At 45.3% G+C, this 12,211-nt stretch overlaps 1 protein-coding gene across 1 annotated transcript in view; it reads right to left on the reverse strand.

Moving 5' to 3' along the window:
• Positions 1 to 12,211, reverse strand: part of lrp2b (low density lipoprotein receptor-related protein 2b) — a 91,988-nt gene that overhangs the window by 22,601 nt on the left and 57,176 nt on the right. The window contains 10 exon segments of the mRNA XM_042305202.1: positions 3,905 to 4,024; positions 4,225 to 4,353; positions 4,586 to 4,831; positions 5,086 to 5,282; positions 5,625 to 5,802; positions 6,131 to 6,354; positions 6,894 to 7,064; positions 8,000 to 8,152; positions 10,037 to 10,553; positions 10,882 to 11,177. Of these exon segments, the coding sequence (XP_042161136.1) occupies positions 3,905 to 4,024; positions 4,225 to 4,353; positions 4,586 to 4,831; positions 5,086 to 5,282; positions 5,625 to 5,802; positions 6,131 to 6,354; positions 6,894 to 7,064; positions 8,000 to 8,152; positions 10,037 to 10,553; positions 10,882 to 11,177 (2,231 nt within the window).

The following is a 12,211-nucleotide window of genomic DNA, read 5'->3' on the forward strand; positions in this document are numbered from 1 at the left end:
AGTTCGTTCGGGCCCAAGAGGACATTCAGAAACGAATGCTGGAAGAACAGCGTCTACAGAATATCTGCCTGCTCGAGGAAGTCAGGAAGCTGCAAGGAGAAACGCAGACCGAATCGCATCCCAATCAGTTTTTAATCAACCTAACGGAGGATGATGACATCGAGACCTACCTCTGTACGTTCGAACGGACAGCACTCCTTGATAGATGGCCCAACGTGAAGTGGGCGAGTCTGCTGTCCCCGTTCCTGTCCGGAGATGCCCAAAAGGCGTATCATGACCTCAACACGAAATAGACGGCTAACTACGATGGTCTCAAGAGGGAGGTACTCAGCTGCTACGGGTACAGCCTGGCATTGTCGGGCCCAACTGTTCCAAGTCTGGAGGTTCATGGGCGAAGCTTCCCCTGTGCCCAGATGAGCGACCTACTGCGCATCACCAGGGCATTGCTCCCAACTGACATAGCCACCCTCCCCGTTATCGACAGTGGTCATGGATCTCTTCTTACGGGCACTACCTCACGACATGAAGAGGACCGTGAGCCTACGCGTGCCCCAGACCTTGGAGAACCTCTTGGGAGCCGTGGAGACACACCAGAATACAGAGGCCCTGCTGAAGGGGACGCAGACCGAGTCCGTGAGCGGTCAGGGGGGGACGGAAGGACAACCCCACTACGTACTCCCAATCCGGAAGTCAGCCATGCTAAAGGACTGCAGACACGCGGAAGGAGCCAGGGGAGAGTCGACCCACCGCCGACAATCCCGGGTTGAGCAAGACCAAAGGAGGTATTTTGACTGGGGCCCGGGGACACCTCGCATGGAATTGGATCTTCGAGAGGCGCTGTTGCTGCCCCGCCGGTACGACGGAACCGTTCTTCAGCTGGTCTACACTCATTTGTTGGGGGCGCACCTGGAAATGGAGAAGACGCGGGAACGGATCGCTGCCCGGTTCCACTGGCCCGTGATGAGGTGGGCCATGGAAGACTATTGTCGCAGCTGCCTGGAGTGTCAAATCACCGCCCCAAATGCACCTTTCTGGGAACTGCTGGTTCCCCTACCGATCATCGGAGTGCCATTTGAATGCATCGCCATGGCCCGAGGGCACCGGTACATCTTGGTAACAGTAGATTATGCCACCCGATATTCCGAGGCCCATTCCCCTATGGGTAGCAGTCTCCAAGGGAATCGCCCGGAAACTATTCCCCCTCTTCAGCCGGCTGGGCATCCCGAACAAGATCCTGACCGACCAAGGTACCGAGTTCATGTCCTGACTAATGTAATATTTGTGTGCTCTCCTACAGCTAAGGCAGATTTGGACCTCAGTCTTTCATCCACAGATTGATGGACTCATAAATGCTGTGGAAGGTCATCGAGCAGGACGGGAACAACTGGGACGACCCTACCTAATGTTCTCGGTCTGAGAAGTGCCCCAGGCCTCCACTGGGTTTTCCCCTTTTGAACTCCTCTATGGGAGGAATCCACGCGGCATACTGGATCTTGCCAAGGAGGTGTGGGCCAATGGTAAGGGAACATATGGAGAAGGCCCAGTGCGCCCAAGCCTACAATCGGGGTACCCAGCACCGAGAGTTCCATGACGGTGACAAAGTTCTAGTTTTAATCCCCACCGCAGAAAGTAAGTTCCTGGCAATATGGCACAGGCCATACGAGGTGACAGAAGAGCTGGGACCTGTAAATTACCGTAGCCAGGGAGACAGAAACCCCAACAGATTTACGTGAACCTATTGAAGAGATGGCACGTGAGGACAGCCTTTGCCATGTTGTGGTCAAAACCCAGGATGTCACTGGTCCCGAGCAATGAGGACCCCTTTCCCAGGTGCACCCCGCCCCCAACAATATACATGACACAACTAAAATACTATTTACACACTTCATATATTCATATTCTTATATACAGTACAGTTAAATCAGATCTTTAGAAAGAGGAGAGACGATGTGATACAAGATGTTTTTTAAAGCTAATCTCGCTTTTTGCCTGAGTACTCTCTGGTGGCAGAGCATTCCATGCACAATGACATGGCTCTAAACTGAGCGACACTTTAAATCTGTTTTTGGATTAGGTACCGTGAAGAAACCCATAGTGGTGTCTGTTTTAAGTGTATGCAAATATATTACCCAAGTGGTTAGGCATTTTCAATACACACAAAAATCTTAAAAATACAAGAAGTAATGTAGTCAACTTCGCCTCAACCCGCAACCATGAAAGACTATCTTGCTTGTTGTTGATGTTAGTTATGTTTGTGCAGTTAAGAGCAAGGCGTGCTGGTTTGTTTTGAGCCAGCTGCAGCTTTGCTAGGTCTATCTTCGCTGCAAATGACCATATTGCCAGACTGTAATCAAGATGGGACAAGGTCAAAACCTGAACAACATGTACAGTTGATCTGTGTCAAAAACACATTTTTATAACAGACAATTTTGTCAATATGACTTGACCATGACAATTGACCATCCAATGTTACTCCTAGGAGCTCAAGCTTCTTCAACTTGTTCAATTATAACACCATGAGGATAGTACCATTTTCAATTTTCACCTAAAATGACATACCCAACTCGAACTGCCTGTAGCTCAGGACCTGAAGCAAGGATATGCATATTCTTATTCTTGATATATTTGGGCAGGTAAAAATCTGAGTGGCTGGTAGATTTTTTTTTTATCTACCTGCCACAGTTGCTGGTGTACCTGCGGGATACTGCACTGAACATATCTGATGTTAGAGAAGCTTCCATTGAAGAATACTCTCTGGGTTCTGTAAGTAACTCTCCAACCATGTGACGGCAAGTGATGTAAAGCCATAACAAGTGAGTTTTTAAAAAACAAATTATGATCAATAACATCAAAGGCTGCACTGAAATCTAACAATACATCTTCAACTATCATCTTATTATACATTAATTTGAGTCAGTGCAGAACAAGTTGAGTGCCCTTCCCTATATGCATGCTGGAAGTCAGTAGTTTGCTATTTTGTAAAAAAAAAGAAGTTTTGTATTGTTCAAACACGATTCTCTCCATTAGATGACTAAGAACAGGCATCAAACTGATTGGGCGGCTGTTAGAGCCAGCAAAGGGTGCTTTACTGTTTTTAGGTAGTGGAATTATTTTAGCTTCCTTCCATAACTGTGGACACACACTCCTTTAGGCTTTGGTCAAAGGCATGGCAAATGGTGGTAACAGTACAGTCTGCTAATGATTGGCTTTATCAAAAAGTTTTGTTATAAATTATCCATCAACTTCAATGAATGATGGAGTAATTATATTATGGGCAGAAAACCAAATGTAAGGTGCTGTCACACCCTGACCTTAGAGAGCATGTTTATTTCTCTATTTGGTGAGGTCAGGGTGTGATTTGGGTGGGCATTCTAGTTTTCTATTTCTTTGTTGGCTGGGTATGGTTCCCAATCAGAGGCAGCTGTCTATCGTTGTCTCTGATTGGGAATCATACTTAGGCAGCCTGTTTTCCACCGGCGCTTGTGGGATCTTGTTTTTGCATTGTTGCTGTATAGCCCTGCAGAACTTTACGGTCGTTGATCTTGTGTTGTTTTCGGTGTTCATCTAAAATAAAGAAAGATGTACACTTTCCACGCTGCGCTTTGGTCTCATTCCGACGACTGACGTAACAGGTGCTCAATTCTTTTCCCATTGTTGATGTTTATCTTGTTTTGGTAATATCATTTATTTTTAAAGTTTAGTCACAGCATTTCTCAAATGACAGTATGTAAACTAAATCAGTTGAGCAGTCTGACTTGTTTCCCACCTTTTTTTGCATAATTTCTTTGAACCCTGTTAGATGGCTATGAGTTGAATTCCATTAGGAGGGCTACAGAGTTGAACAGCATGAGAGGGCTACGAAGTTGATCCCTATTAGATGGTTATGTAGTTGACCTCTACTCACCGCAGTCCCTCTCATCAGAGCCGTCACCACAGTCGTTGCTGCCGTCACACTTCCAGCGGATGGGCACACAGCGGTGGTTGTCACAACGGAAGTCTCCCAGGGGGTCACAGGTCAACGCCTCTGTGAATAGGTCAGGGGTCAGGTTAATGAGGGGTCAAATAGTTTGAAATGATCTATTTGAAGTTATTTTGTGAAATGTAAGGAAAAAGCAGGACCCGGAGCTTACAGAAATGTGATTGGTAGCCTGCTATACATTTTCTGTATCCATATTCAGACAATGTAACTTTGCCCTTATATCACAAGCATACACACACACACACCGCAGTTCTGCTCGTCGGTGTTGTCGATGCAGTCATTGAAGCCATCGCACACGGCCCAGGTGGGGATACAGCGGTAGTTGGTCTTACAGGAGAACTCTGTGAGCTCGTCGCAGTTATATTCTGGCCCCACTACAGAGGGAGGAGACAAAGGGATGAAGGGATAGATAGAGAAAAAAGATGGACGCAGTGAGTGTTTCTGCAAGACAGTGTTTATTTATATTTATTTATTAAGCACTATGCAGATGACGGAGCCCAATTCTCTCCTGATCCTATAAGTGCCACTGTTTTGGTACATAAAACATAAATTCATAATTAGCACCGAATGAAAAAATCCAGACTTATACAAACATAGCAAACTCACTGCAGATCTCGTAAGGCTCATCGGATCCATCTCCGCAGTCGTTCTGAGTGTCACACACATAGTTGGGCGGGATACACACTCCGTTTGCGCACGTGAACTGGCCCGGTCGGCATGTCTTCTGGGCACAGCCATCAGGGTCCTCGTCACTCCCATCAGAACAGTCGATGATGCCGTCACAGTGCAGTGACACAGGGATGCACTGCTTGTTCTTACACTGGAACTGATTTTCTGCACACCTGTGGTCACCTAGGGGATTGAAGGATTGGGTTCTAAGGCCACATCTCTGAAAGTTTTAGTTTATCTTGAGGGATCAGACTGGGTTGCCCCCCCCCAAGGTTTGTTTGTAATCGCAATTAAAGATACTACAACAGAAAAAGAGAGCAACGAGAGCAGTTGAACAATCACACTGTGGGTTTCTGATGCTAGTAGAAAACAAGCGCTGCATTGTCTGATTGGATGGAAGTGGTGTGGTACAAATAGGTGGAATAGGGTTTTCGTACTGCAGAGGGCAGCGTCCTCATCTGAATTGTCACGGCAGTCAGCGTGTCCGTCACACAGGAAGCCAGGATGAGTGCAGTTCCCTTCCTGGCACTGGAACTGACCAATTGGACAGTAGCGGGGCGGGCAGGTGAGGGGTTCGTCGGACCCGTCACCACAGTCGGACTGACCATCACACTTCCACCAGATGGAGACACACCTAGGGGATGAGAAGGAGAGGTGGTGTGAGAGTAAAGAGTTAACTCACTCACTTAATGAATTTAGACAACTGTGCAACCACACAAGTTATCAAGCAAATAGTCACATGGCTCCAAATACCCTTTTCCACACTCACCGAACCAAACTGTGCTCGCTCAAATATTTCACATTGTCCTTTTCAAGCAAGCTTAGTACAGCTTAATTTGGCTCAGCTTGGTAGTGTGAAAAGCCCTAAATTGTACGGTTGTGTCCGTATCTGATCCAAAAAAACCCTGATTCAAATGATACTACATGGAAAACAAATATTCCTGATAAGTGACATAAGTGACAAATTCAGACTGACTTCTCGTTGTCTCCGCAGCGGAACTGGGTGCTGGAACAGTCGGCCACACACTGGATCTTGAAGCCCACGGAGAGGCCAATGAAGTGGTCTGGACACTCACACGTAGCACTGGTCCCGCCAGGACCAATCAGACACAGGTGGCTACAGGTTAGGTGGTGTGTTGCACAAGGGTTATCGCCTAGGAAACACCAATCAGCAGCCATAAGAATGGACACATCTATGATGGAAAGCTAATAATATTGTCCCGATGGACATTCAAGCCATTTAGCAAATGCTGTTATCCAGTAAGTGCATTCAACTAGGGTAGAGGAAAACAACCACATATCAAAGTCATTGCAAGTAAAAAATGTATTTTAAATAAGCTGCTATCTGCAAAATCAGGGCCAGTAAGAAAATACAAATATGAGTGCAGGAAAGACAAGTACAACAGTGGTGTATACAAATGAAAATTAAGCAAGCAATGTATGGGAATTCCAAAGGGTCAAAGGGCACAGTACTATACATACTGCGAGGCTGCCTGTAGGGATGGTATACATGGATGTCATTTGGCCGGTGTGTGTTGTTGCCCATGACGACGCGGCCGGTCCCAGTGTACTTGTGGGCCTTCTCAACGGTGTGGGTGTTCCAGTCAGTCCAGTAGACCCAGTCTTCAAACAGGGTGACGGCAAAGGGGTGAGGCAGGGAGCCTGCTATGGCCCGGTGGCGGTTCTCCCCGTCCATATCAGCAAAACTTTAGAGAGTTAGAGAGAGGGCATACACTTTAACTGTACTGTTCTGTTGTCTTTATTTTGTTATTGTCTTTTGTTTTTTAAATGTTTTTTTTTTTGTGCACACCAAGAAGAATAGCTGTTACGACTGTAACAGCTCAATGGGGATCCAAATAAACAAAGAAAATGTATATCAATGTAATGTTCTGTAGGGCGGCTCCTGTCTGACCTCTTTGATCATGATCTCTGGTCTTCAAACAGGCAAGCTTGAGAAGGATGGGCCCGGGCTCCTTGCTTTCTTCCTAACTAAAGAGTTTTTTCCTCCATTGCCTTTTCTCTACTAGGGGTTTTCTTACCTACTTATCCTCAGTGTTTTATTTCTTCAACTGAACATGATCTCATTCAACCCTGATATTCAAGGCATAGATGTGATGGGGTCATAATGCCTTATTTTTCTGCCCTATGACACTTTCATGATAAAACCCGATAGTACTACAGAGAAAAGTATTAAGAGTGAATTATTAAGTTCATTTCTGAAGACAGCGTTGTGTTGATGTCTCACTCTAGGAAATTGAGGTGGGAGTCGGCGAAGAAGATCTTGTTGGTGGTGTAGTCAATGGTCAGGGCACTGGGCCACTCCAGCTTGGTGGTGATGAGGGCAGTGGCGTTGGTACCATCCATACCAACCCTGCCAATGTAGGCGGTGTCCCCCCAGTCTGTCCAATACAGCCAGCTGCAGGCAGAGAGAATCAAATGGAGAGTACATTTTTAAAAAGAGAACAAAAAAATTGATGTAATTTGTTAACTGGTATTACTCAATAATATATAAAAAATGTCATGATTATTGAAAAATGCCTCAATATCTGCCATTAATTAAGAATGGCCACTCTTCCTCTATCTTGCAGGTGGGGATGTGTGGGACCTCGTATGTTTGTGTGTATGCGCGTGCATGTGCATGTCAGTACCACAGGAGGTTGGTGGCACCTTAATTGGGGAGAACAGGCTTGTGGTAATAGCTGGAGCAGAATAGGTGGAATGGTATCAACTGGGGCCAAGCTTCCTGCCATCCAGGACTTCTATACAGTACCAGGCGGTGTCAGAGGAAGGCCCTAAACACTGTTAAAGACTCCAGCCACCCTAGTCATAGACTGTTCTCTCTGCTACCGCATGGCAAGCGGTACCGGAGCGCCAAGACTAGGTCCAAGAGGCTTCTAAACAGCTTCTACCCCGAAGCCATAAGACTCCTGAACACCTAATCAAATGGCTACCCAGACTATTTGCATTGCCCCCCCCCTCTTTTACACCGCTGCTACTCTCTGTTGTTATCATCTATGCATAGTCACTTCAATGACTCTACCTACATGTACATATTACCTCAACTCACCCCACCTGTATATAGTCTCGCTATTGTTATTTTACTGCCACTCTTTAATTACTTGCTACTTTTATTTCTTATTCATATTTTTTTTTAAACTGCGTTGTTGGTTAGGGGCTCGTAAGTGAGCATTTCACTGTAAGGTTGTATTCGGCGCATGTGACTAATAAAACTAGATTCGATTTGAAATACATCAAACACGTGGTTCCCATGTGTTTGATGCCATGCCATTCGCTCTGTTCCAGCCATTATTATGAGCCGTCCTCCCCTCAGCAGCCTCCACTGGTTAGTACCCATATTTGGGGTTGACGGCTACGGCACGGGGCCGGACAAAGCAGTAGGTGGCGTTAGGTCCCACGCAGCCGCTCAGCAACTTCTTCTGGAAACGACCATCCAGCTCTGACACGTGGAGAGAGCCGTAGTATCCGTCTACCCAGTAGAGCTTCCTTGGGATACACACACATAAACATACAAGAATGACTATGGACATGTGCATAGATACAATATCATACAGTGGCAAGAAAAAGTATGTGAACCCCTTGGAATTACCTAGATTTCTGCATAAATTGGTTCTAAAATTTGATCTGATCTTCATCTAAGTCACAACCATAGATAAACACAGTGTGCTTAAACTAATAACGCACAAATTATTGCATTTTTCTTGTCTATATTGAATACATCATTTAAACTTTCACAGTGTAGGTATGTGAACCCCTAGGCTAATAACTTCTCCAAAAGCTAATTGGAGTCAGGAGTCTGCTAATCTGGAGTCCAATCAATGAGACAAGGTTGGAGATGTTGGTTAGAGCTGCCCTGCCCTATAAAAACACTCACAAAATGTGAGTTTGCTATTCACAAGAAGCATTGCCTGAAGTGAACCATGCATTGAACAAAAGAGATCTCAAAGACCTAAGATTAAGAATTGTTAACTTTCATAATGCTGAAAATGGTTACATAAGTATCTCTAAAAACTTTATTGTTCATCAGTCCATGCTAAAACAAATGATCTATAAATGGAGAAAGTTCAGCACTGTTCCTACTCTTCCTAGGAGTGGCCGTCCCGCAAAGATGACTGCAAGAGCACAGCGCAAAATGCTCAATGAGGTTAAGAAGAATCCTAGAGTGTCAGCTAAAGACTTACAGAAATCTCTGGAACATGCTAACTTCTCTGTTGACGAGTCTACTATATGTAAAAAAAACTAAACAATTATGGTTTTCCTGGGAGGACACCATGGAAGAAGCCACTGCTGTCCAAAAAAAACATTACTGCATGTCTGAAGTTTGCGAAAGAGCACCTGGATGTTCCACAGCGCTACTGGCAAAATATTCTGTGGACAGATGAAACTACAGTTGAGTTGTTTGGAAGGAACACACAACACTTTGTGTGGAGAAAAAAAGGCACAGCACAGCAACATCAAAACCTTGTCCCAACTGTAAAGTATGGTGGAGGGAGCATCATGGTTTGGAGCTGCTTTGCTGCCTCAGGGCCTGGACAGCTTGCTATCATCAACAGAAAAATGAATTCCCAAGTTCAACAAGATATTTTGCAGGAGAATGTAAGGCTATCTGTCCGCCAATTGAAGCTCAACGGAAGTTGGGTGATGCAACAGGACAACGACAAAAAACACAGATGTAAATTAACAACAGAATGGCTTCAACAGAAGAAAATACACCTTCTGGAGTGGCCCAGTAAGAGTCCTGACCTCAATCTGATTGAGATGCTGTGGCATGAGCTCAAGAGTGGTTCACACCAGACATCCCAAGAAAATCCAAAATTCCTACTGACCGTTGTGCAGTTCTGATTCGCAGCTACAGAAAATGTTTGGTTGAGGTTATTGCTGCAAAAAGGAGTTCACATACTTTTTCCACCCTGCACTGGGAATGTTTACACAGTGTGTTCAGTAAAGACATGAAAATGTATAATTGTTTGTGTGTCATTAGTTTAAGCAGACTATGTCTATTGTTGTGGCTTAGATGAAGAACAAATCAACTTTTATGACATTTATGCAGAAATCGAGGTAATTCCAAAGGGTTCACATACTTTTTCTTTCCACTGTATATGTAGACCTTTTGCTAAGAAACATATAATTGTAAGGAGATACAAATGTGTCATTATAAGCCAACTGTAGGCTATAATCAAAATGTGAATTGTGAGACAGATTTATTAAGCTTTTGAACACAACACAGTGCATCATGAAATTATTCACACTCAGTTTTCCCTCACCTGTCCTTTCCAATTGAGGTGCTGGAGATTAAGGAAACTGCGTCGCCATGAGGCCAATGATTTTAAAATTACAATCAAGCTCTGATGCCCCTCCCCCTTCACTCACCTGCCAACCCAATCGACCGCCATTCCCTCAGCCCCTACCACATTGTTATCCACTATCGTCTCCCTCTCACTGCCGTCGAATCGCATCCTCTCAATCCGCACCATTCCTGCATCCAACCAGTACAGCCTCTTTTCGTAATGGTCAAAATCCAGCGCCACCACATTTGACAGTCCTTGCAGAACCACGCTCAGCTGCGAACCGTCAGTCGTCAAATTACGAATGTAATAACGATTACTGTACAGATGATAAGGGGCGATGGCGCTGTTCTGGCGGCACGTGCGCCCGTCTGGCTCACGCACGTAGCCCGGGGCGCATTTGCAGTGGAAGGAGCCGGCGGAGTTCTCGCAGATCTGGCTACAGACGGCGGGCGTGTCACGGCACTCGTCCAGGTCTGCACACGCCTTACCATCAGGCATGAGGTGGTAGCCGGCATTACACGTGCAGTAGTAACCTGTCAAGGTGTCGGTGCAGACCTGGGCACACTTGTGGACCGACGGATCTTGGCATTCGTTAATTCCTGCACAGAGTAAAGAGGGAAGGAGATAGAGAGAGGTAGGATGAGTTCTGTAAGATTAAGATGTGCTGTAAGATTAATAGGAATCCAAGTCAAAGTTCCCTTTTCCTACTCTAAATTCTTATGTTCTTACTGCAAATACTAATTTCCTACTCCACATACTTACAGTATTTCCTACTCCAAAAACAGTGTACATCTTGAAATATCATAAATTTAGTGTGGTTACATTCATGTACCTATTGTACAACTGTCACAACCTCCATTCACTCAAAGAAAATAAATCTATCCCTTCCCCATTGTGTTACACCCTTCGCTGTACGAGAGATCTTACCGCATCCCTTCTCATCACTGTTATCCGAGCAGTCCTTCTGCGAGTTGCAGACCTTGTGGGTGTCAATACACTCGCCCGACTTGCACAAGTACTCTCCCGGGGCACAGGTAGGCTGGGGGGTGCTGCACAGGCCTTCTGCCTCGTCAGAACCGTCCAGACAGTCGGCCTCGCCATCGCAGGCAAAGGTGGCTGGGATGCAGGCGCCGTTTTGGCAGGTGAACTGGTAGCTGGTGCAGGTGTCGTAGGAACAGTCCAACTCGTCGCTGCCGTCCCCGCAGTCATTGACTCGGTCACAGCTAACGAGCGGAAGTAAACAATGGGGTATGAAGTCTTTGTGTAAGTACCCCTACTCTTCAATGTACGAGAGAGAGAGAGAGACACTCAACAAAAATACAGTGCATCCGGAAAGTATTCAGACCCCTTGACTTTTTCCATATTTTGTTACGTTACAGCCTTATTCTAAAACAGATGAAAAATATATATAATTCTACACAATACCTCATAACTATTCAGACACTTTGCAATGAATCTCGAAATTGAGCTCAGATGCATCCTGTTTCCATTGGTCATCCTTGAAATCTTTCTGCAACTTGATTGGAGTCCACCTGTGGTAAATTCAATTGATTGTCCATGATTTGGAAAGGCACGCACCTGTCTATAAGGTCCTACAGTTAACAGTGCATGTCAGAGCGAAAACCAAGCCATGAGGTCGAATGAATTGTCAGTAGAGCTCCGAGGCAGGATTGTGTTGAGGCACAGATCTGGGGAAGGGTACCAAAACATTTCTGCAGCAATGAAGGTCCCCAAGAACACAGTAGCCTCCATCATTCTTAAATGGAAGAAGATTGGAACCACCAAGACTCTTCCTAGATCTGGCTGCCCGGCCAAACTGAGCAATAGGGGGAGAAGGGCCTTGGTCAGGGAGGTGACCAAGAACCAAATGGTCACTCTGACAGAGCTCCAGAGTTCCTCTGTGGAGATGGGAGAACCTTCCAGAAGGACAACCATCTCTGTAACACTCCACTAAATCAGGCCTTTATGGTTGAGTGGCCCTCACCCGCTAGTCCACTTGAACTGATTCACTAAGATCTGCCCATTATTGTGCTGTCTAGACTTGGGCGGTCTACCGTATAACAAGCTATTTGGAAATAGCAACGGGATGGTTTTTTAATACCGTCAATAGCATTGAAACTATTTCTTTTAAGTTTTTCAATAAATTGTAATATTGTAGCTACTGTTTAAGTAAATATCTGCAGTCAAGTTGTGCAATTTGTTAGGAGATAAAGAATATTGGGTTCTTCGTTTCACCCATCACATGATTTTACATTAT

The sequence above is a fragment of the Oncorhynchus tshawytscha genome, linkage group LG24, assembly GCF_018296145.1.
Source record: "Oncorhynchus tshawytscha isolate Ot180627B linkage group LG24, Otsh_v2.0, whole genome shotgun sequence".
In the NCBI taxonomy this organism is placed as follows: Eukaryota; Metazoa; Chordata; class Actinopteri; order Salmoniformes; family Salmonidae; genus Oncorhynchus; species Oncorhynchus tshawytscha.